Raw genomic sequence first — 24,886 nt, forward strand, 5'->3', positions numbered from 1 at the left:
CACAACACCGTGACGGAAAGACAAATGACCCCATTTGAAAAATGGGTGAAGGATTTGAATAAACATTTCCCCCGAGAAGATATACAAATGGCCCATGAGCACAGGAAGAGGTGCTCAACGTCAAGGCTCTTGGGAAATGAAGATCAAGGCCACACTGACACACCGCTTCATACCTGCTAGGATGGCCACAATACAATAGGATTGCAGAATGACAAGTGTTGGCGAGAATGTGGAGAAACTGGAACCCTTGTACGCTGCTTGCAGGAATGTAAGATGATAGAACCAATTCAGAAAACAGTCTGGCAGCTCTTCAAAAAGTTAAAACCCAGAGTTCCTCTACGGGCCAGCAATTATACTCCCAGGAATAAACCTACAAGAACTGAAAACAGGTATACGCAAATAACACACACGTGTCTGTAGCAGCGTTATTCGCAACAGCCCAAAGTGGAAACAATCCAAACGTCCATCAGCAGATGAATGGATCGACAACATGTGGTCTGTCTATATGCTGGAATACTTTCCAGAAATAAGGAGTGACAAAGGGGCTGGCATCCTGGCTCAGCGGAGTAAGCTGCTCCCTGCAACCGCAGCATCCCATGAAAGCACAGGTTCTAGTCCCAGCTGTTACACTTCTGATCCAGCTCCCTGCTCATGCGCCTGGGAAAGCAGCACAGGTGGCCCCTGCCACCCACATAGGAGACCCACACGGAATTCCTGGCTCTTGGCTTCAGCCTGGCCAGGATCTGGCCATTGTAGCCATTTGGGGAGTGAACCAGTGGGTGGAAGATCTCTCTCTGTCTCTCTCTCTCTCTGTATAACTCTGCCTTTCAAATAATAAATAAATCTTTAAAAAAAGAAGGAATGGGGGCCAAACCTGTTGGGCAGTAGGTTAATCCTCTGCCTGCAGTGCCGGCATTCCATATGGGTGCCAGTTCTAGTCCAGCCTGCTCTTTTTCCAATCTAGCTCTCTGCTATGGCCGAGGAAAGCAGTGGAAGATGGCCCAAGTCCTTGGCCCCTGCACCCCCATGAGAGACCCAGAAGAAGCATCTGGCTCATGGCGTCAGATTGGCTTAGGTCCAGCCGATGTGGCCATTTGGGGAGTGAACCAGCAGATGAAAGACCTTTCTCCCTGGCTCTCCCTCTCATTGTCTGTAACTCAACCTCTGAAATAAATAGATAAATAAATCTTAAAAAAAAAAAAAAAAAAAAAAAAAGGAGGAGGAGGAGGAGGAATGGGGCCAGCACTGTGGCACAGAAGGTTAAACATCTACCTGCATTGCCAGCATCCCATATGGGTACCAGTTCGAGTCCTGGCTGCTCCATTTCTGATCCAGCTCTCTGCTATGGCCTGGGAAAGCAGCAGAAGATGGCCTAAATGCTTGTGCCCCTGTGCCTGTGTGGGAGACCTGAAGGAGGTTCTTGGCTTTGGATCATTCCAGTTCCAGCTGTTGCAGCTATCTGGGGAGTGAACCAGTAAATAGAAGACCTCTCTCTTTGTCTCCCTCTCTGTCTGTAACTCTGACTCTCAAGTAAATAAATAAATCTTAAAAAAAAAAAAAAAAAGGAATAAAAAGTACTAAGTTGTGCTACAACGTGGCTGAAACTTCCATGCCACATGAAGAAATGCCCTTGTACAATATGGCTCTGTTTGTAGGAATTCTGTCCAGAGCCAGTAAACCTGCAGACAGAAAGTGGATTTGTGGCTGCCTAGGACTTGGAGAAGGGATAGGGACCGAGTACCAGCAGTAAGGGGTTTCTTCTGGGGGTGATGAAAACATTCCTAAATTCAGATCACAGCGACGTGGCTCAGCTCTGTGAGGGCACCGACACCATCACACCACGGCCTCAAGTGGCTGAGCTTTGTGCTGGGAGAACTGTATCTCAAAAGATACGCCCTGAAGGAAGGAGGTGCCACTGAGGACCTGTGTGGGGGCATCAGTGTGCCTGGAGCAGGCAGTGCTGGGATGACACGGGTGGCCAAAGGAGGCTGGAGAGACGGGGAGGAACCAGGACAGGCAGAGGCTCAGAGGCCCGACGAGGGAGTGGGGTGTTCTCCCGAGGGCGCTGGAGAGAAAGCAGAGTTTTAAGCAGGGAAGCCAATCACACTCGGTGTTCCAAAAACACTACCATGGCCGCAGTGGCGCCTGCTGGCCACAGACAGGCCGGAGAGGGGTGGCAAAGGGCGAAGAGGCGACAGCCGAGGATTCCCAAGGGCATCTGTGGCTCACTATTTCTTTTCGCGGAATCCCAGGAACTGCATATATATATATACATATATATATATATATATATATATATATATATTATAAACACAGTCCCTGCTCTCAAGCAATACTTTAGATGGAACGACGAGAAGATTCCATAACTTTTTTTTTTTTTTGGACAGGCAGAGTGGACAGTGAGAGAGAGACAGAGAGAAATGTCTTCCTTTGCCGTTGGTTCACCCTCCAATGGCCGCCGCGGCTGGCTGATCCTATGGCAGGAGCCAGGTGCCTATCCTGGTCTCCCATGGGGTGCAGCGCCCAAGGAGTTGGGCCATCCTCCACTGCCCTCCCGGGCCACAGCAGAGAGCTGGCCTGGAAGAGGGGCAACCGGGACAGAATCCGGTGCCCCGACCAGGACTAGAACCTGGGGTGCCGGTGCCGCAAGGCGGAGGATTAGCCTAGTGAGCCGCGGCGCCGGCTGAAGATTCCATAACTTCTTATCCCACCAGCTGCAGCCTCGCGAGTGTCAGAGGAGCGCGGAGTACCACGGCGGCCTGGTGAGCAGGTGTCCTTCGGAGCTTTCGAGCTGAGACAGCTCCACCCAGAATTCGGAACAGGGAAAGCCCCAGGTTATGAAACTGTTTATGAAACCAGCCTACATTTCCCATTTCCCAGCCAGGCCCTGGCAGACTGCAGAGAGCTGCAGAACTGCACGGTTGGAAGGGAGCCGAGAGGTTGCTAAGCCACCAGCTGGCTGGCGCCCAAACTCTACCCACAGGCCCCTGAGCCCCCGAAGACCTCCCGGGGACACCACAGAGGCAGCTCGCTCACCCACCCTTGCACCCTTCCAACCGTCAAAGCCCTCTCCCTCGGGCTTGGCTGCCTCCTGGATGCACGTCTCTGCCATTAAGGCCCTCTGGGCGGGGCCCTGCTTTCCTCGGCGGGGCTCTGCCTTGCTGACATTGGCCACCACCCGCCCTGGGTCTCATCCTCTATCCTCTGACGACACGGCTGCTCCTGCCCCTTTATGGTTTCTTGAGGATGTGGTCTTGAGTCTCCTCTCTGGTCATTTTCAGAAGTCACTAGTATTCCTTGGGGGAAAGCTTATAGAGTATAATGGCCAGGCTGGCACTGGGGCACAGGAGCCAGTTAAGCTCCTGCCTGCCTGCATCCCCTATGAGAACAGGTTCGAATCTTAGCTGCTCCACTTCCCGATCCAGCTCCCTCCTAATGCATCTGGGAAAGCAGCAGCAGATGACCCAAGTGATGGGGGTCCTGGCACCCATGTAGAAGACCCAGATGGAATTCCAGGCTCCTGGCTTCAGCCTGGCCCTGCCCTAGCTGTTGTGGCTATTTGGGGAGTGAACCAGCGGAGGGAAGATCTCTGTTTTTCTGTAACTCTGCCTTGTAAATAAGTAATTTCTTTTTTAAACGAAAGGGTATAATGGCCAAAATAACCAGAGCACTTGTCTAACCACGGCAGGGACAAGCAGACCATCCCTTGTCTGTTAACACAGACGGACTGCAGGGAGTAAGGGCACAGGAACTGCTGAGCTGGCTTCAGCCAGCAGTCACTCGAACACTTCTCCTTCTGTGTTGGGGACATGGTGTGCTCAGCCCTTGCACAGGAGAGCTCGCCTCCCTCCCCCATTCGCCAGACTGCGGAGCAGTCGGGCGGCCCGCACAGTACTGAACGCACCGGGAGTGGGGACGCGCAGAGTGAACGGAGAGGCGGAGCACAGACACGACGCGGGGAGCTCTCAGCGCATCAGCAGGTCACCCTGAGTGCCACCGTGTTCGGCCTCTCCCAGGAGACAAAAGACACATGGGCGGTCTGCAAGCTTCATCCGAGAGAGCCCTGAGAGCCCTGGGAGCCAGGGCACGTGTGCAGCGCCATACCGGTCAGGAGGAGAAGAAACCCGGGCGGAGGACACGGGACACAAGCAGATGTGTCAACGACGATGAAATGAAACGGGTTCACAAGCTCCGAGGAGAGGGGTCAGCAAGACCCCCGAGGCCCAGTGGTTCTGCGGGCGCCAGGCTGTGTACTCATGACCAAGCTCTGCATTTACTGCTCATTCCCTGTTTCTAGCTGTCTGGGTGCCCCCAGCACCACAGGGATTAAAGCAGAGACAGCATCAAAATCAGCAAGGAGCTCTCTGAGTGATCTTATCCGATCTTTAGGAACACTCTCTCACACGATGCCTCTGTCTACACTTCACAGCTGAGAAACTGGGACTCAAAGCAACAGAGGGGACTGGTCCAGGGTCTCGCTGCCACCCAGCGACAATCAGTTAGGATCTGGGTGCAAGTGTGGAGTCTCTTCTTGCTGTACTGTGCGCTTCAACATCTGGCTTCCCTGTGGAACTCCCTGCCTAGGCGGAGCAGAGCGGCCAGGAGCCCAGACTCTGAAGCCGCGGCACCGAGTCCACGCCCGGGCTGCACCGCTCAGTGTCCTCAGTGGTGAGAAGGGAAGGGTCAGGCCCCCGCAGCCCCGGCACAGCTCGGAGAGCTAAGGGAGGTCTGGTGTTGAGCACAGCAGGGTAAGGCCCTGTCTGCGACGCTGCTGTCCCACATTGGAGTGCTGATTCAGAGCTCTGCTCCGACCCAGCTCCCTGCTAATGCCCCTGGGTAAGCAGCAGAAGGTGGCCCAAGTGCTTGGGCCCCTGACACCCATGTGGGAGACCTGGGTTGAGTTCCTGGTTCCTGGCTTTGGCTTGGCATTTGTGGAATGAACCAGCAGATGGAAGATGTTTCTCTCTCCTTTTGTCAATCTGCCTTTCAAACAAATAGACTTTTTTTTTTTTTTTAAGAGAGAGCTAAATGAGTTGATATTGCTAATGCTTTTTGAGAACAGCTCTTGGCACACAGTAGGCACTAAACCCAATTGACTAAATCCGTTAACCAAACTTGACCAAACATCTCCGTGAGATGGAGATGACCCTGGGATGTCCCACAGTCACGACAACGATTAATGAGATAATACATGGCAAGCATCCACATGTGTCAATCATTTCTACCTCACTATCTTGCTTAAAATCATCTCTTCTTCCATCCTGGGCTGAACATTATTGGACAATGTAACCACCACAGTCATTAGCGCAATCTCTATTTAAGATGTCAACAGAGAAACAAATACAACTGGGGAAGAGAATCTTAAAACGCAACCTGAAATTCAAACCAAAAATAAAACAGACATGACAGGTGATCCTGAAAGAATTTCTTCCTTGACTGTTTTAAGAACACACACACACACACACACAGACGGCATCAGGGAAAATGAACTCTGGGGCAGAACCCTCTCCAGCCCACGCCCTGGCTGCCGCACCACAGGAGGAGACTCCTATGACCCTTCTATGGGAAGGGTCAGCAGGTCGGTCAGGTGGGCTTTTGCAGGGAGGGGTAGGGCTGTGTTTGGTTTTGATTTAGGAGTGTTGAGATTTGGTGCTTACCCAATTTCAGCAACCTTCCTGTGTAACACATGGGCATACCAGTACAGCCTGCATGTACACACAGGGCACGCCTGTACAATGTGCATGTACACAAGGGGCATGGGGGTATAGCCTGTGTGTACACATGGGGCACGTCGGTACAGTCTGGGTGTGCACACTGGGCACAGGGGCTCAGCCTGTGTGTACATGTGAGGCATGCTTGTATAGCCTGTGTGCACACCCAGGGCACACCAGTTCAGCCTGTGTGTATCCTGGGGACGCGTTCACTGACGCCACACCAATGGCAGTTCTAACCTTCACGCGGTCAGGGTCCACATAATGCATCTTTCTCGTGTCACATTCTTCGGTGGTGTAATTTAACTTGAGGATGTAAAGGATCCACACTCCAAACACGAGCAGTGTGCATCTGGAAAAAGACCATCAACGAGGTGAAACGAGGCAGTCATGTGAAAACCAGCAGGCAGAGCACGACCCAGGGGAAAGCTGCACCCCCACGGCGCCCGCCTGACCCGGGGTGAGGGAAGTGTCATTTCCTACCTTCCCCACAAGATGAGCTGGCCAGCAGGCGAGTGCACAAACAACCTCTGCTTTTGGCGAAGGCGTCCTAATAAAATCGGAGCCATTTCAGTCCAGATTACTGGACTGAGAAAAAAATCAAGGGAGCTGAACTACAGAATCTCAGCTTCAATTTTTTTGCTACTATAAAACACTTTCAGTCCTTTGTTTTTTTTTTTAAGAAAAATAAAAAGGAACACGAAAGAGATAACCTGATGATAATGCTTAAGAAGCCTACCCAGACATGAGGCTGATGAGACAGCCCACTACGGACCCTTAACTCCATCTACAAACACTGGTTTTGTAGATCGGATACATCCACACTGACACTGGATCTGGAGAAAAAACTCCGTCTAGTCTTGGTTCTACAGATCTCACTTCCTACAAGCTCTCTAGTCCCACCAAGAAACGAAAACAAGGTTAAAAAAACAAAGTTTAAGAGAACCTGCTTAAAATAATTCACGTTCTTAAAAACAAACAAGGGCCAGTGCTGTGCTGCAGCTGGTTAAGCCACCACCTGTGTGACTCCGGCATCTCATAACGGATGCCAGCTTGGGTTCTTTTTTTTTTTTTTTTACGATTTATTTATTTATTTGAAAGGCAGAGATGGGGAGCGAGAGGGAGAGTCAGAGAGGTCTTCCATCTGCTGGTTCACTCCCCCAATGGCCTCAATGGCCGGAGCCAAGCTGATCCGAAGCTAGAAGCCAGGAGCTTCTTCCAGGTCTCCCACATGGGTGCAGGGACCCAAGGACATCCGCTGCTTTCCCAGGCACATTAGCAGGGAGCTGGATCAGCAGTGGAGCAGCCAGGACTTGAACAAGTGCCCATATGGGATGCTGCCACTGGCTTAACTACTATGCCACAGTGCAGGCCCCTTGAGTTCACTTCTGATCCAGCTCCTTGCTAATGCATGTGGGAAAGCAGCAGAAGATGGCCCAAGTGCTTGGGCCCCTGCCCCCACATGGGAGTCCAAGATGGAGCTCCAGGCACCTGGCTTCAGCCTGGCCCAGTCCTGGCCGTAGAGGTCACTTGGGGAGCGAAGCAGTGGCAGATGGATGATCTCTGTCTCTCCCTCTCTCTAACTCTACCTTTCAAGTAGATAAACAAATAGCTTGAAAAAACTGAATAACTGTGAAGGGAACATAACCTAGTCTCTACAGAAATGGTCAGCTTTTGGAAGGCAGAAGCTGCATCGTTTACTAAGCATCACAGGTGCTAAATATCTCTGCGGATTCGGAAGCATGATGGGGCTGTTTTCAAGACTTCTGCCTTCTCGTTTTAGCCTGCTGTGAAAACCTGAACAAGTGTCTTAATCTTCCCAGGGACTGAGTACACGGTGAAGTGAGCAGGATGCCTCGTTTGTGTGAACATGCAGGCTGGCTGATGTGGGGAGAGCAGCACTGGGCATCTCACGTGGGGACCGGGGCGAGGGGCTGACTCCGAACCTTGCGAGCACACCCATTCCTCTCTCCAGCACTCAGAGGTGCTGCGCGCAGTGCGTGTAACACAACAGACCCCCCCCCCCACCATCTGTGGTTTCGCCTTCCACAGTTTCATTTACTTGTGGTCAGCTACAGTCCAAAAATATTAGCTGAAAGATGCTAGAAAAAAAAAAAAAACGCTACGCTTGAAATAACTTTTATTATGGTATCCTGTTATCATGGTTGTTTTATCATTAGTTGCTGTTCTTCAGCTCCCACTGTGCCTAATTTATACATTAAGGTTTATCAAAGGAGTTTATAGAAAAAAATCCTGGTAGGAGCTGGCCTTGGGGCATAGCGGGTTACGCCACCACCTGTGACACTGGCATCCCACACCGGAGCTCCAGATAGCCCCAGCTGCTCTCCTTCCAATCCAGCTCCCTGCTAATGCACCTGGGAAGGCAGCAGAGGGTGGCCCAAGTGCTTCAGGCCCTGCCACCCCTGTGGGAGCCTCAGAGGGGGCTCCAGGCTCCTGGCTTCGCCTTGGTCTAGCCCTAGCTGTTGTGGGCATCTGAAAGGTCTCTCTGTCCCTCCCTCCGTCTCTTTCCGTCACTCTGCCTTTTTAAACAAAGAAATAAATCTTTAAAGAATAAGAAAAAAACCCCAGTATCTAGTGAGCTTGGTAGTAAGGTTTCACACACTCAAGGAACATCCTGGAATGGTAAGAGGGGACCCCATACTTATTCTGATTATTAACAAAGAAACAGAAAGAGATGAAATAAAAGCAAGGCCAGTCTCCGTAGCATTGACCACACTGTGCTGTAACTCCTGGGCCGGTCCCACCCACACCGCAAGGAGCTCAGCACCGGACCTGCGTGTGTGCAGCCATGCGCCCAGAGCCCAGCACCACCCAGGCTCGGTAAACACTGGCTGAGTTGTAAAAGGAAGCTGCGTGTGATTAACGAGTTCTGTCATCCTCCCTATGGCTTTCCTGTTCTCAACCCTTGCCCTTCCACCCCTTCTGAGTTAATGGAGAGACGGGGGGGCCGGGTCTCACGGTGGGATTCCCAGCTTCTTTCTGCCCAGGACAGGGAGGAACAACGTTCAGCTGGGTTTGGCTGCTGCCAGGGAAACCTGCCAAGCCCCTCCTGTGTTAACTCCCCGGCTCAGCGGGCTCCGAGGGTGACCCGGCTGCAATACTTGTCCTTTTCAGGACTCAGGTGTAATGGTATTCAAGTGCCTTTAGGGAGCTGTAATTAACCATCCTTTAGATTAACTTAAAATAGCTCTGGGGAAAAGCCCTCTTTTGTTAAAACAATGGCACAAAGAGCAGCGCTTGGGTAACTGCACTTTACCAAAACCAGCCTAAATCCCTTCCACCTTTTCTCAGCCCCGCCTCTCAGTGGTGCGTTGGCCAGGGACGCTCCTCCAACGTCAGCCGCCTTTAGGGCTCTCGTGGAATTTTTCTCCCAGCTCCACACCACTGACCCACATCCAGGGGCCCGGGGGTACTCACTTGAGGATGTCTTTTAACAATAAGCTGGGTCTTCTCATCTTGCTCTGGGCTCGAGGGCACCATTGCAGAGGAGGCCTGGAGCAGTCGCTTCTGGGTTTCACACAGCTGTATTCACTTGGCATCGCTGTCACAAGAGGGGAACAGCAGGTGGGGAGAAAAAGAGGGAAGGGTTAGGCGGGTGCTGCTTTTAAAGGGGCTTTACGAGACGGGGCCGTACCACGGATTACCAGGCAGCAATAAGAAGGAAAGAACTATTCAGGGGCACGTGTAGTGGATAAAGCTGCTGCCTGTAGTGCTGGCATCCCATATGGGCGCCAGTTGGAGTCCTGATCCAGCTCTCTGCAATGGCCTGGGAAAGCAGCAGAAGATGGTCCAAGCCCTTGGGCCCCTGCACCCGTGTGGGAGACCCGGAAAAAGCCCCTGCACCCACATGTGAGACCTGGAAGAAGCTCCTGGCTCCTGACTTCATATCACCGTAGCTCTGGCTGTTGCGGCCAATTGGAGAGTGAACCAGTGGATGGAAGACCTCTCTCTCTGCCTCTCCTTCTCTCTCTGTGTAACTCCGACTTTCAAATAAATAAATAAATCTTAAAAAAAAAAAAAACTATTGATATGTGCAATAGCTTGGATGAAGCCACACGGTGGTGATGAGCCAACACCGGAAGGTTACATACTGTACAATTGCTCCCATTCTTGAAACGACAAAATTAGGCAAGAACAGGCCAGGGGGCGTCAGGGACAACGGAGGGAGGCAGAACACGGCGGATGCTTGTGGTGATGGAGATGTGTGGCGCTGCACAGTGTCACTGCCAGGGGAACGGAGTGAAGAGCGTACGGGATCTCTCTGCATTACTTCTGGCAACTGTACGTGAATCTACGATTATCCCAGAATAAAAAAGTTCACTTTTTTTTAAAAAAGACTTTCCCCTTTTAGAGATATGTACAGAAATACTCCTACCTGCAAGGTAGGAACAAGGCCTGTCTGGAAAAAGACCCGGGGAGGGGTGAGTGGGGCCCAGGGGAGGGCAGTGGAGACGAGCCCAGCTTTAACTGGTAATGGTTGACCCGGCAGCAAGGAGCTGGGGTTTGCTGTTACACCATCCTCTTCTGCTGTTGTGTAGGCTTGAAAGTTTCCACAGCGGAGCGGCTGCTCTGAGGTGCTGACAGGCTCGCCCTGGACGGGGCGCACCCACATGAACGGTCTCTGGGACCCCAGTCCGCGGCCCTGCTTGTCTGGGCACTGGGAGGCACGAGGCAGGCTTCCTGTGCGGGGCCATGCTGCCAGGTCCAAGCCGCTTCTATCCGGGGGGAGGGGGCTCCTCTGTGAGGGAGGTTGCTCTGGGGTAGGGGACCTCTGTGGAGGGGGCCGCCTCTTGGGGGACTCCTCTGAGCAAGGCCGCCTCTGGGCAGGGGGGCTCTAAGGGGGGCACCTCTGACAGGGGGATTTTTGTCTGGTGGGGGGGAACCAGCTCTGGGGGGGGGGGTCTCTAAAAGACTAAGAGTCCACAGATAAAGCAGAGCTGGAGATTGCCTCTGTGAAGGAGCCCCACCCCACCCCACCCCAGCCTCATAGAGCCCAACTAACTCCATCCTGCCTCAAAGTGCCTGCGTCAGGATCCACTCCCCCCCACACCATGAATCCAGCAGGTGCACCGAGTACAGAATTTGAGAAATGGTTTACATCTGGCATGAATACATCTTCTTGCACAGATTCCTGCCTTAAACAAAATCAGCTGAAGCAACTCCATCCCATCCAAATCCAAACCCTTTATTTCTAAGACACTTTGATTCTTCAGTTCATTTCTTCATCGCTGTCTATACCCGTGCCCTCTGGGGCTACCCACTGGCTGTGCTGGGGTTTGTGCAGGGCCCACCGGATGAACAGGCCAGTTCTTGTCCACATCACCTCGGGCTCAATCCAGGCAGGCTCGAGGAACAGGGAAGAGCTCTGTGCGTCCGTGCTAACCACCGGGAGGGAGGAACAGGAGATTTAGGCTGTGATCACAGGCCAGGAAAGCCTACCTAGGCTGACTCTTTGGTCTAAAAGGTTATAAATTTTGGCTGGGAGAAAAGGATGGGAAAGGAGAGGAGGAAATAAAAAAAAAAAAAAGAGAGAGAGAGAGAGAGGAGGAAATTTAAAAAAAAAGAAAAAAAAGAAAGTTTCCACAGTGAAACAGTTAAAAAGATAGTGTTGCATTAAAAACAGAAGTGTTACACTAACAAAGAAAAAGAAAGAGAGAGGCCGGTGTGCTGTGGCTGGTAGGCTAAGCCTCCACCTGCAGCACCAGCATCCCATATGGATGCCAGTTCGAGTCCTGGATGCTCCACTTCCAATCCTGCTCTCTGCAATGGCCTAGGAAAGCAGTGGGAGACGGCCCATGTGCCCACGAGGGAGACCCAAAAGGAGATTTTGGTTCCTGGCTTCAGATCAGCTCAGTGCGGCCATTTGGGGAGTGAACCAGAAGATGGAAGACTTTTCTCTGTCTCTGTCTGTAACTCTACCTCTCAAATAAATAAATAAATAAATAAAATCTTAAAAAAAAGAAGACTGCAATTTTATAGGAAATTTTGTAACACTAAATGTCCTTGGGCAGGCTTGCTTCATTGTTTTGAATCGATTTTATTCTCCACTTTTCAAGTCTGGAGTACTTTTCCAGAAATGGGGACATCTCCATTATTCTCCATTTATTCCAGAAATGGGTACATCTCCCCCGTCTTGGTTTTCCTCTCCCTCTCCATAGAACACAACTCTGGAGTCTGAGCTGAGCACAGTGCCTCGGAGAACCTGGACTACATTTCCCAGCTCCCTCGGAGAACCTGGACTACATTTCCCAGCTCCCTCGGAGTAACCAAGGGTCAGACCTGAGCAGAAACACCAGGCGAGACTTCCTGGGCATCCCTTGATGCCCACCCCTTCTCCTGTCTCCCTTCCTGCTGAGCGAAATGCAGACACCTGCTGGGCGCCTGTGGACCACACAGAGAGGATGCTGCCCCAGGGATGGTGGAACCAGGAGAAAGAGAGAGAGACAGACAGAGACAGAGAGCAGTCTTGTTCCAGCCCTGGACTGTCATGGGATGGAGGAACACACTTCCTCTGCATTTATGCAACTGCTAATTAAAAGCAAAGTTTTTACCTCAATCAATAAAGGCACCCATGTCTATCATGCTAAATTAAATATTAATTTAAGAAATGATGTTCTTACTATAATTAGCCTTTCAATCAGGAAGTCTTATCTCATTATTCACTTTATTTCCTCCATTAGGGTTTTGCTATTTTCTTTGAAAAAAAAAAATCTCTTTATTTTAAACTAAATTGACATCCTTTTTTCTTCTGCCGTGAACACTCTCTCCCTCAGTTCCAAGCAGGACCTGTACTGACTTGCGAGCACAAGAACTCTTAACCCTGTGGAGCAATCTCTTTGGGTAGTCTCAAAAAATAGTGCCGAGGACCTTACAAGGAAAGCTTGGCTAGAGAATCTCCTGGATTCTTCGAGGAGCAAGTAGAACAGCTGCGACCCTGGCAGGTGTCTGTGGTTACCTGCTGCGAGGCCGGCCACGTGGTGGGAGCACGCGGGCTCCTTGCAGCCAGGACATGATTCAAAGGGATGTTTCTCAGTGTCTGCACACGACCAGAATGGTGCCCACATCACACCAGAGTGGACCGCCAGAGAACAGAGCCGACCAGGGTGAAGGTACTCAGCACACTGCTCAGGATGCTGGCTCTTGGCTTGACCTCGAGGGCTATACCCTCCCACTCCCATTCATTCTCTTGTAGCTCAGTTTCCTCATCTGTAAAGTGGGTACAGTAATATTACTCCCTGGATATCCGTGATACAGCAAGAGAAGTGCTGAGAACTGTGGCTGTGCATACCCAGCAGGTGGAAGGGCTCGCTGCTGCTCTCCTTATGACACAGAGGGGAGGCACAGGAGCCCAGTCTCTGTACACAACTCACCCGAGCCAGCTTCGTGGCACTTGCTGGCTTCATCACCCCGCTTCTAGCCACGGCTTCGGTCCCAGCACGCTCAGGAATGTGGCACAGTCTGCTCTCCCGTCCCTTTCTGCTCACAGGTCTCCCTGGAGAGGCACCATCCTCCCACCACCCCTCCAGCAGAGCCCTCCATGGCCTTCCTAAACTTGCAGAACCTCTGGGGGCTCAGGCCTCTTGGCCCCCACTGGCACAGCCCCACATGAGGGCTGAGGCCACTCCCTGCTGGAGTCTCCCTTGCTCCAGTAGCCTGGGACCCTCTCCTGCCCCGAGAGCCTCTGCAATCCGAAATTCCCCAGGCACAACTTCTGACTGCAGCCCCCTGGGTCCCACCTCTGCACGACGCACCATGCCCCCAAAGCCGGCTCCGCCCACCCACGCTCAGCTCCATATATAACGGCCGGCTGCCACCTTCCCCGCAGACGGAATTCCTAGAGCACACCGCTTTCCTCTCCTCCCTTCCTTACTTTGCAGCTGCACGGTCTGCCCCGCCACCCAAGCCCAGAACCTGCAGCTCAACCCCAGACAATCCTGGGGCCACTGCTAGAGTACAAGCCACGGACCTTCCCCTCTCTGTCTCAATTCCATCTCCTCAAAGCCATCATTTTCACATGCTTATCTGCTTAATGGTCCCCAGTTCATCTCAAGTTCTGTGATCCCAAAGCGACACACTAGCCTGCCACATGCCACAAAGCAATACTGTCAGAAGCCTGGATGTGCCCGCTTGTTTTTCTTTTTTTTTTTTCTTTTTTTTTTTTTTGTTTGTTTTTTTTTTTTTTTTTTGACAGGCAGAGTGGATAGTGAGAGAGAGAGACAGAGAGAAAGGTCTTCCTTTTTGCCATTGGTTCACCCTCCAATGGCCACTGCGGCTGGCGCATCTCGCTGATCCGAAGCCAGGAGCCAGGTGCTTCTCCTGGTCTCCCATGCAGGTGCAGGGCCCAACCACTTGGGCCATCCTCCACTGCCTTCCCGGGCCATAGCAGAGAGCTGGCCTGGAAGAGGGGCAACCGGGATAGAATCTCCCACGTGGGTTCAGGGGCTCAAGTGTTTGGGCCATCTTCAACTGCTTTCTCAGGCCATAGCAGAGAGCTAGATCAGAAGAGGAGCAGCCAGGACTAGAACCAGCGCCCATATGGGATGCCGGCACCATTCGCAGAGGATTAACCTACTGCGCCACAGCATGGCCCCTGCGCCACTTCTGCCCTTCCCTTCCCTTCTTTTCCTTTTCCTTTCTTTTTTTCTCTTCTCTTTCTTTTCTTTTTCTTTTTAAAGATTTATCTATTTATTTGAAAGGCACAGTTACAGAGAGGCAGAGGCAGACAGAGAGGTCTTCTATCCGCTGGTTCACTCTCCAAATGGCCACAATGGCTGGAGCTTGGAGCCAGGAGCCAGGAGCTTCCTCCAGGTCTCCCACATGGGTGCAGGGGCCCAAGGACTTCGGCCATCTTCCACTGCTTTCCTAGGCGCATTAGCAGGGAGCTGGATTGGAAGTGGAGCAGCTGGGACTGGAACCCACGCCCATATGGGATGCCGACACTGCTGGCCAAGGCTTTAATCCACTGCACCACAGCGCTAGCCCCCAAATAAATAAAATTTAAAAAGAAAAAGAAATGCAGAGCCTCAGGTACCACTCTGGACCTATGGACTTGGAATCTGCATTTATTTTTTTTTATCTTCACAGGAAAGCGAGTGAGCAAGCAAGTGAGAACGAGCTCCCATCCACTAGTTCATTCCCCAAATGCCAACAATACCTGCGGGAGGGAAGGGGGGGGTGCTGAAGCTGGGAGCCAGGGTCTCAATCCAGGTCTCCTGCATGGGTGGCAGGAACCCAACTACTTGAGCCATCATCACTGGCTCCCAGGGTCCATTCAGCAGGAAATTGGAATCAGGAGCAGAGATTAGCATCAAGTTCAGGAGCTCATGGGCCAACGCTGTGGCTAACTAGGCTAATCCTCCGCCTGCGGCACTGGCACTCCGAGTTCTAGTCCCGGTCGGGGCGCCGGATTCTGTCCCGGTTGCTCCTCTTCCAGGCCAGCTCTCTGCTGTGGCCCGGGAGTGCAGTGGAGGATGGCCCAAGTGCTTGGGCCCTGCAGCCGCATGGGAGACCAGGAGGAAGGACCTGGCTCCTGGCTTTGGATCTGCACAGCGCGCCGGCCTTAGCATCCATTTGGGGGGTGAACCAACGGAAGGAAGACCTTTCTCTCTGTCTCGCTCTCTCTCTCACTGTCTAACTCTGCCTGTAAAAAAAAAAAAAAAAAAAAAAAAAAAAAAAAAAAAAAAGTTCAAGAGCTCCAACGTGGGCCAAGGCATCCTAACCACTGGGCCAAATGCCCACCCCAGACCCTGCATCTTAATGAGAGAGGACTCAAATGAACATTAACGTTTGAGAAGCACTAGCTTAATGTACTGGGAACATGTATTTATTGACACAGAAAGATATTCGAGGAAAGAAGCCATCTCGTAAAAACTTGTGTGCATATGAGTCATGTTCTGGGATGGATCCATCCAAGGTACAAGAATTCAACTTCACAAGGAGTTTCTTCAAATCCCCCTGGTTGGGCCCAGCAGGCATTTCGTCCTTCCCATTTATAAGGGGCCATGTGGATTCTGTGTGCCTCAATATGACAGAGAGAAGGCCAGCCTGGGTCACCTTTACCATTCACAACTGGTGAACAACCGACAAACAGCCAGGTGGCCTTAAGGTGCTCCCATGGGGGACTGGTGCTGTGGCACAGAGGGTTACGCTGCCACCTGTGATGCCAGCATCCCATATAGGCTGCTGCAACCATCTGGGGAGTGAACCCCTCTCTCTCATTCTCCCTTTCAAATAAAAAAAAATTAAAAATAAATCTTTTTTAAAAAAGGGGGTATCTTCAAATGTAGAAAAGAAAGAGAACAAAAGAAGCTCTGGTGGAGAACCCGGGGTTTATCAGTTGAAAGCTCTGATCGCTTCTACACCCTCTGCACTGTTTTCATTCTTTGGTCTTTAACATTCTCTTCAGTGGAGGAAGGGCTGCCGTTACAGATTCAATTACACAGACCCTGAATTCAGCACAGGCGGCTTTGTTAACTGTGAGAATATCTGTGCCGTAAGCTCCAATACCGACTTCTCCTGTAGCTAACAAAAATGAGGAGAATGTAGGGGAAGGCTATGCATCCTGAGGTGGGCAGGGGTGCATCTCTCTGTTACCAACAGGTGGTGCAAGTGTGGGTGAGCTAGTTGCCCTTTTAGTCTTCCTATCCATACTGCCCAAATTCTGCACATTCCCAGCTTTGTTTCTAAAACACTGACACTATCTTCAAGGAAAATCTTTAAGCTATGCTTAGAATTTAAGCTATGACAGATATTTGAAAACCATCCAAAGAAAATATCTTCAGGAATCCTGGGTCATCTTTGTTAGGGAATAATTATCTCATAAACCAAGCATTTAGGAGTAAAAATGCAGAAACCAAATTTACAGGTTGAATATCCCTTACTCAAAACATGTGGGACCAAAGTGTTTCCGATTTTGGAATATTTGCATTACACAATGCGATATTTATATATACACAATGAGATGTTTTTGGGATGGAATCCAAGTCTAAACAGGAAGTTCACCTATGTTGCATAAACACTTTACACAGAGAAGCCTGAGGGTAGTTTTAGGAGACATTTTTAACACTTTTGGGCATCAAATTTTGTTTCGTGGTGTGGAATTCCCACCTTGGGTGTCATGTCAACACTCACAAAGTTTCAGATGTAAGCGAGCAGACATTGGGCCTAACGGTTAGGTGAGTCAGGGCCCACATCCCACCTCTGGCTGCCAAATCCAGCTTCCTGCCAATGCAGACCCTGGGAGGCAGTGAGATGGCTCGAATAGCTGGGTTCCTGCCCCGCCATGGGAGACGTGGGTTGCACTGTACTGGCTCTTGGCCTCAGCCACCCAGCCATTGTAGACATTTGGAGTTTGCAGCATTTCACATTTCAGATTAAGGATGCTCAACCTGTCCTAGATTTCAGGGACACCTTCTTTAGGAGAAAACCCTGTAGGGGCTGGCGTTGTGGTACTGGACGTTAAGCTGCCGTCTGCGATGCTGGCATTCCATATGGGCAGTGGTTCAAGTCCCGGCTGCTCCACTTCTGCTTCAGCTCCCTGCTAATGCTCCTGGGAAAGCAGCAGATGACCCAAGTCCTTGGGCCCCTGCATCCACATGGGAGACATGGAAGGAGTTCCTGGCTTCTGGCTTCAGCCAGGCCCAGCCGCAGCAGTTGCGGTCCTTTGGCGAGTGAACCAGTGAATGGAAGACCTCTCTCTCGCTCTGTCTCTCCCTCGCTTTCTGTACCTCTCCCTTTTAACTAAATAAATTTTTTTTTTTAAATCTGTTGAGCTGGAAAAAAATATTTACAGAGAAGCAAAACCAAGGATGCTGACAAAATGAGTCCAGTTTGTCTCAGGAGCAGGGACTGGTCACTTTCCTTCTGTAGAAGCCTCGAGGGGCTTCCAGAGAACTGGTGAGTAAAATCAAAGATGGCAGTGGCTTCCTCCCTCCGGAGGGCGGGCACTCTCCGCTGAGCTCACCTGACACTGAGGGGTCAGCGGCAGAAGCAGGAGTGTCACAAACCTCTCCCCAGCAAGCTGCCCCCAGCCAATGGTGCACACACACGCACATAGCCTGTGATGAGAGAACTAGACCCTCTCCTCCACCCAATTTTTTTTGGTTTACATATGTGAAGAATGCTTGAGCTAGAAGAATAAAAAGACTACGGCTACGCCCCACTCACTTATCTGGGTATTCCCGTATGCATGCTTTGTGTTGTCTTTCTTCACCCTTACCATCTAGCCATGCATCCCTACTTCTAAAATACAATGTGTCTCCCGTCTCCCCCACGAGAGTGTAGGTTCCATCCAGACAGTGGGTCTCAGCTTTGCACACGACGACAGCCACGGCGCCTAGGATGTTAAGAGGCACAAAACGGGCATCGAGTGTCTGTTACTGAACAAACACTCGGTGTGCTCTGCGGGTTTCAGAGGTGACAGCGGTTGCAGGCACTTCTCCAAGGCTTTGCTGGCACTCTTCTGTCTTCTGTGGTCCTGCAGCTCCCTGCTGGGGCCCCGGAGCTCAGCAGCCTGACTCTCTCCTGACTCAGGCTGCAGGGGAAAGGCCTGGCAGGCCACCTTTACCGGAAGAAGCTTCGCTTTGAAGATTAGATTTTCCTACTCACCTACGAAGATGTACTAGCTTCTATGCCTGATGAAGAAATCATTCTTAGTAAGGCTCCGATGAAGAAATGGAAGGGCAAACCAAGGCTTTTGGTTCATCTGCAGATCGCTTAGCTTTCACGGAATTAAGAATGAGCCACTCAAGACAGAAAGTAGCCCAGATGCTGCGAGGCAGTACGTGATGAACGGCCGCATTAACTGTGCACATCACTACTGGAGCACGGGTGGGCAGGGCACTAATGTTTATGGGGGAGGGGTGGGCAACAAGCCTGCAAGCGACCTCACCGAGCCCTAAAAACACCCATTTCATTGGAATGCCACCTGCACTTCATCCAGGTGTGCAGAGGTGCTGGGGGTTCCCGCCCACACCTACCCACCTCTGCAACCAGGCCCTTTACCTGGGGGGAGGGGTGCATAGGAAGGGCAGGGCTTGGACCGACAGGTGGGTACATCTAAAGGTTCATGGGAAATAAAATTAAAAGGTAAGTTTATTTGATGCACATTAAAAAAAAATCCATGAACTCGTGAGCGCCTCAAGATGTTGATGGAAAATGTGTATTTTGAAAACAATCTGCACAGATTTCAAATGTTTTACACCAAAATATGCTTACCTCTTAATCCCCTTTTCCATAAACTTTTTGAAATCTCTTCATAGGTCAATGCAGGTGAGGTTTTGTTTGTTTTTTTAAATAGCAACGTCATGTCAGGGCACAGCTGCTTATAAACAGAGCAGTGACTAAACCAGCGGGGCCGCGCAGACTGTCCAGGAAGCGAGTGGGTGCGGCTCGGCCGCTCACCCAGCAGCCGGCCCAGGCCACATCCTGGGCTCAGAGTCTCTGCCTGCAGAAGGGCTTCAGGGTATAGAGGAGGCTGTGAGGGGATGGCAGGGCACCGTCCCGGGTGTGGCTGCGGGGCTGGCCCAGGTGGGAGGGGCCTGAGGGAGGCACAGAGATGGAGAGCTACTGAGAAACGAAGACAGGAAGCCTGGTGATGAGAAGTGGCACGCAAAGACACGTCTGGAAAAATAGGACTGGAAGCCGGTCTCGGCAGTTGGTGAGGATGACCAATTTGGGACATTAAGTAACAGGATGAAATCGCCCAGGAGGCAGCTGGAAACGTGGACTGGCTCTCAACAGAACGGCCATACCACCAGCCTTTCTCAGCATCCCAAGGAACTAAGGCCTCGGGCACCCACCTCGTGGAACAAATGCTCTGCTCTCTCCTGGGCAGCAGGAAGGCGGCCAGCTACCCGCCGTCCCTGGGAAAGGTGGGAAAAGGGCTGCTGATGCCATTTCAGGAGTTTTGTGTTCTATTTATTGATTTTTTAAAAATTTATTTATCTGAAAGGCAGAATAACACAGAGAAGAGAGATAATGAGATCTTCATCAGTTGGTTCACTTCTCAAGTCCCTAAAATAGCCGGGATCGGGCCAGGCTGAATCCAGGAGCCAAGAGCTCTATCCGGGTCTTCCCCGTGGGTGGCAGAGACTCAAGCACTTGGGCCATCTTTTCCTCCCTCCCAGGCACATTAGTAGGGAGTTGGATCAGAAGCAGAGTAGCTGGGATTGAACTGGCTCTCCCATATGGGATGGCAGTGTACCAAGCGGTGGCTTAATTGGCTGCACCACAACACTGGCACCAAGTTTTGTGTTTTAGAGGGAGAACTGCACCTGACACAGCGAAGAGAAAAGACAGAAGGCCTTAGTCAGCAAGAAGACGGCGCTGGGAGGTGCATGTCAGACTGAGCACGTCTAACAGTGGCCAGCTCCAGCAGAAAAAATGGGCAACAATGAAGCGCTGGGGCACGTGGAAGCGAGGGGCAGAGCACAGAGCTCTGGCCAGGCTGGGGAAGAGTGAATGACGGGGAATGGCAGACACAGCAGGGGCGGGGTGCAGGCAGCAGGTACGGGTGGTCCCTGTGGTCCTGCTGGTGGCTGCTGGGTTACTGGCTGCTAACAGCCACTGCAGGCCCCTTCTCCGCAGATCTGCAAGAGCAAATTCTGTTCCTGTCTCCCATGGGGCTGCGGTGGGGGTGGGGGTGGGGGAGGTGGGGGGGTGTCAGCTGAGATGGCAGCTGGGCTCAGCCCCTCCTCTGCCCCTCCCTTCATCCTGGGGGCTCCCTCTAGGTTTCAGGCTCCTCTGCTAGGGCAGGCAGTTAGGGCAGCAGGGCCAAGGAGTGGAAGAGTGGAGAAGGTCATGGATGACCCTGAGCTGTGAGGACATTATTCAGAGGGGAGACAGGGAACATGCCAGAGGGAGGACAGGCGAGCCCTGCGTGCACAGGTGGTCAGCAGCAGGAAATGCTGTGCCAACGACCAGGTCGGGCTCCAGCGCTGCTGGGTCACCAGGTCAGCGAGGCCCTCGGACAGCAGAAAACCCAGGCTCGCGGCTCTTGGAGGGCCATGAGCCAGGCTGCTCACAGCTGCGTGTTAACAGACACCTGGCTGCCGAGGGCTTCGACCAGGCGGGGATTCATTTTGCTCACAGAACAGGAAGTCTGGGGACGAGCAGGCCAGGTGGCTATGCAATGTTGTGAGTGTCCCCAGCCCCTGTCACCGTCTGCTCTTCCAGCGGCAGCACGTGGCCAACCTGTGCTCCATCTTCCAGGCAGGAAGAAGGAGACAGGAAGGAAGGGGCGGCGCCTTGTCCTGAGTCCCCTGGCAGGCTTCCAGACATCTCTGAGGCCAGGCTCCCTTCCATGGCCACCCCTGCAAGGTTGCCTGGGAGATTTTTATAAGCTGGGCAGGCTGCTTCCCCAGATGAATCAAGGATCCCACCGGCAAGGAAGGCAGAGAGAGGGGCTCCTGCGCAGGCAGTGGTGGGCTCTGCCATGCCTGGAGACCAGGGGCTACCTGGATACAGGCAGTTAAGGCTACTCCAGATGGGTAAGAGTCCCGAGAGCAAGAACAGAGTGCAGGGCTGGGTGTTTGGCACAGGTTAAGATGTGACTTGGGACATCCCATAGCAGAGCGCGTGGGGTCCAGCCCTGGCTGCACTTGCCATTCCAGCTCCCTGCTGACACACCGGGGAGGTGTGCTCCAGTTACTTGGGTCCCTGTGATCCATGCGGGAGACCTGCATTGAACTGCCACTCCTGGCTTCAGCCTGGCCCAGCTCTGGCTGTTGTAGGTATTTAGGGAATGAACCAGCAGATGGAAAAGATCTCACTCTCAAATAAATGGAGGGGAAGGGAAGAGGAGGAACAACAGCTACCAAGTGCAGACTTATCTTCCCCTTGGTGAAAACCCACTGACGGCACTGGGCAGAAAGAAAACATTAAGCGAAATCAGTAGATTTGACACGACCATTGCGAGCCTAGGTTTCAGAACATGCTGAAATTCCAGTCCCTTAAAGCAGCACCTTAATCCAAAAAGAGTAATATGGGCTCCTCCGTTACACAGGCCAGCAAGAGGATGATTTCTGAAAGTCTGTTTCACTGAGTCCTTTAAAACTCTCCGTGAGCATGTAAAAGACCAGAGGACAGACTGGCTGACTCTCAGGTCTCTAGAACGCCAAGTCAGGGAAACGACACGGGACAGTAACTGCAGCCCTCGGCCGGCTGGGTGTTCAGAGGTCTCGCGCCTCCCACCAGGCCGTCTCGCAGATTCCATCCATGGGTGCAATGACGAGAGGCAGGGCGGGCCCCGAGGCTGGGGTGTGATGCCATTTGCTCCAACTCCCACCCAAAAGGACAGCGGCTTGGGAGAGGGTTGGGGACAAGGAAGCCGCCATTGGCTGTGAGATGGAGGGGCACAAAGGGCATAATGCCAAGTGCAGCAGGCCAGCCACCGCATGGTCTCACCTATGGCGGGGGGGAGTCAACGACATGGAGACAGAGAATGGAAGAGTGATTTCCTCATGTTGGGAGGTGGCAGGCTGGACGGGGAGACGTAGCGGAGAGGCTGCAAAATGAACAAGAGCTCCGACATACAATGAGGAGACGTTAACAGAAGCGTATCGCATTAGGGACTCGGGTTAAATACGTGAACGTCAGCTGCTCTTGTGAGATGACAGGTACATGAACAAGCTTCCCCACACCCGCCAGCCCACCAGCTCTGTGCAGCCCATCACACTGTGCTGTGACACAACACACACAGCCACGTACCCAAGGCTGGGCCTCCCTTGACCACCCCCCGGGGAGACTACCACCCCTGTCCAATCAGATAACTGCTAATTGTTTTAGCATTGGCATTGGTTTTCTACACGAAAGTTCACTTTGAGCTCTCACATGCGATAGCACAAACACGAGGCACTCAGCTGATTTTTTTTTTTTTTTTTTTTTTTTTTTTTTTTTTTTGCAGGGCTGCTCAACCTCAGCACTGCTGACATTGGGGCAGGGTAATTTCACTGTGGTGAGACTGTCCCGTGCATGCGTTCTGGGCGCCCCCGGCCTCTGCCCCCTAGACGCCAACAACTTCTCTGGGCTTCCCGTGAGCTCCAGTTGTGCTAACCAAAAACATCTCCAAACATTACAAGAATATCCCTGGGGGTGGACAAGATCATCTCCAGCTTTAACCACTGGCCTCAAGTTACCGTATTTATTAAAATTTCAACCTTGTCTGATTTTCAAGGTCGGTGGGGGGTACTTCTGACTTCATGCCAAAACCGAAACCAAGGACTGCAAGCTGAAGCTTGAGGATATGTGTATCTCAGTAGCTAATTTTTTTTTTCTTTTTGCACTTTTTGGGGAGTTGCACAATCTCAAGAACTCTTGATTCATCAAGATATGTGGTCATGTCCCCACCGGCACAAGGGTACAGGTGCCAACAGACACACACAGGCTCGATTGCACATCCACTGCTGGCTGAGGCAGGTGCACAGGTGTGTGGGGGGGGGGAGGCGGCCATTCACGGGTCCACGTCTCTCAGGCCAACACCATTAGCCGGCTCGCTCCTGTCCACCACCAAGAGGCAAGCTCCCCTCCAGGTGGTGCCTTCCTGAGTCCCCTAGGTGAACTGTGTCTCCTGTGTCTTTCAGAAGTGTGAAATTTCACAAAACCACAGAGAGAGTACTGCTGAGAACACAGGTGCTGAGGCCTCAACCGACTGGCCCCGGAAGAGTTCTGCACATTCGTTCGGTTTAAATTAGAAATGCCTTCACTGCCACCTCCGCCAGGGATTTTCCAACCCGACCACAGTGAGAACCCTGTAGGAGGCTGCACAGCGCGCGGATCCCCACGCCTTCATCCCCAGATGTCCCGCCGTGGGTCCAGGCGAGGAGACGGCGTTTCAACCACGTGTCCCCACCTGCGTGGGTCCAGCACTCTGAGCAACCCCGCTCCCCAGCAAGCTTCTCACAGCTGGAGGAAAGCATGTGTAATCCATAACAGAGCCCGGCCCAGAGGTGTTCAGATTCCCCTACACGCTGAACCAAGTTATGGGAACCCACTTACTACAAGGAGAAACCAAGACACTGGGCTGCGGACGCACAATGCACACTGTACTAACTCTGACCGTCAACCAACACGCAAGCGTTTCCGTTGTTCTGGGGTGCATGTCTTAAATTTTTATTTCCGTTTTTATTTGAAAGGCATAGGAGGCCGGCGCTGTGGCTCACTTGGCTAATCCTCCGCCTGCAGCGCTGGCACCCCAGGTTCTAGTCCCAGTCGGGGCACCGGATTCTGTCCCAGGCCAGCTCTCTGCTGTGGCCCTGGAGTGCAGTGGAGGATGGCCCAAGTGCTTGGGCCCTGCACCAGCATGGGAGACTGGGAAGAAGTACCCGGCTCCTGGCTTTGGCATCGGTGCAGCGCCGGTCGTAGTGGCCATTAGGGGAGTGAACCAACGGAAGGGAGACCTTTCTGTCTCTCTCTCACTCTCTATAACTCTCTCTCTGTCTCTCTCTCTCACTGTCTAACTCTGCCTGGCAAAAAGTTAAAAGAAAGAAAGAAAGAGAGAGAGAGAGAGAGAGAGAGAGAGAGAAAGAAAGAAAGAAAGAAAGAAATAAAGAAAGGCAGAAAGGCAGAAGGAAAAACAGAGATCTCCTATCAGAGAAATGCCTATCCCTAAACTTACTTTTTAATTCCATCTGCTAGTTCACTCCCCAAGTGACTGCAACAGCCAGCACTGGATCAGGCCGAACTCAGGAGGCGGGAACACAAACCAAGTGGGTGGCAGGGACACAGCTTCTTTTGTCATCACCTGCTGCCTCCCATGGTGGGCATTAGCAGGACGTTGAGATTGGGGGCGGAGCCGGGACTTGAACCCAGACACTGCTAAGGATGCGGGCATCCCAACTGATGCTTGAACAGCTAGGCAACTGCCAGTCCTCACCAACTCTGAATCCTCTTTATACACTATTGCTATCATTCAATTGTCTGCTTTTTACAAACTTAAAAATATTCAGGTGGGGCTGGCACCGCGGTACGGCAAGTTAAGCTGCCCCATCGCACAATAGAGCACCAGTTCCAGTCCTGGCTGCTCCATTTCTGATCCAGCTTCCTGCTAATGCATCCCGGGAAGCAGCAGGTGATGGTCCAAGTGCTTGCGCCCCTGCCGCCCACATGGGAGAACTGAATGGAGTTTCTGGCTCCTAGCTTTAGCCTGGTCCAGCTCT

General features: G+C 52.1%; 1 protein-coding gene across 7 annotated transcripts in view; it reads right to left on the minus strand.

Moving 5' to 3' along the window:
* ST3GAL5 (ST3 beta-galactoside alpha-2,3-sialyltransferase 5) overlaps nucleotides 1-24,886 on the minus strand; it is a 53,515-nt gene that overhangs the window by 14,794 nt on the left and 13,835 nt on the right. For all 7 annotated transcript variants that reach the window (XM_062209780.1, XM_062209786.1, XM_062209784.1 and 4 more), the window contains 2 exons: nucleotides 9,150-9,273; nucleotides 5,952-6,063 (listed from right to left, as the gene is read on the minus strand). In XM_062209780.1, coding sequence (XP_062065764.1) covers nucleotides 5,952-6,063; nucleotides 9,150-9,273 — 236 coding nt within the window. The remainder of the gene's footprint in view (nucleotides 1-5,951; nucleotides 6,064-9,149; nucleotides 9,274-24,886) is intronic.

The sequence above is a fragment of the Lepus europaeus genome, chromosome 13 (assembly GCF_033115175.1).
Source record: "Lepus europaeus isolate LE1 chromosome 13, mLepTim1.pri, whole genome shotgun sequence".
Taxonomy (NCBI): Eukaryota; Metazoa; Chordata; class Mammalia; order Lagomorpha; family Leporidae; genus Lepus; species Lepus europaeus.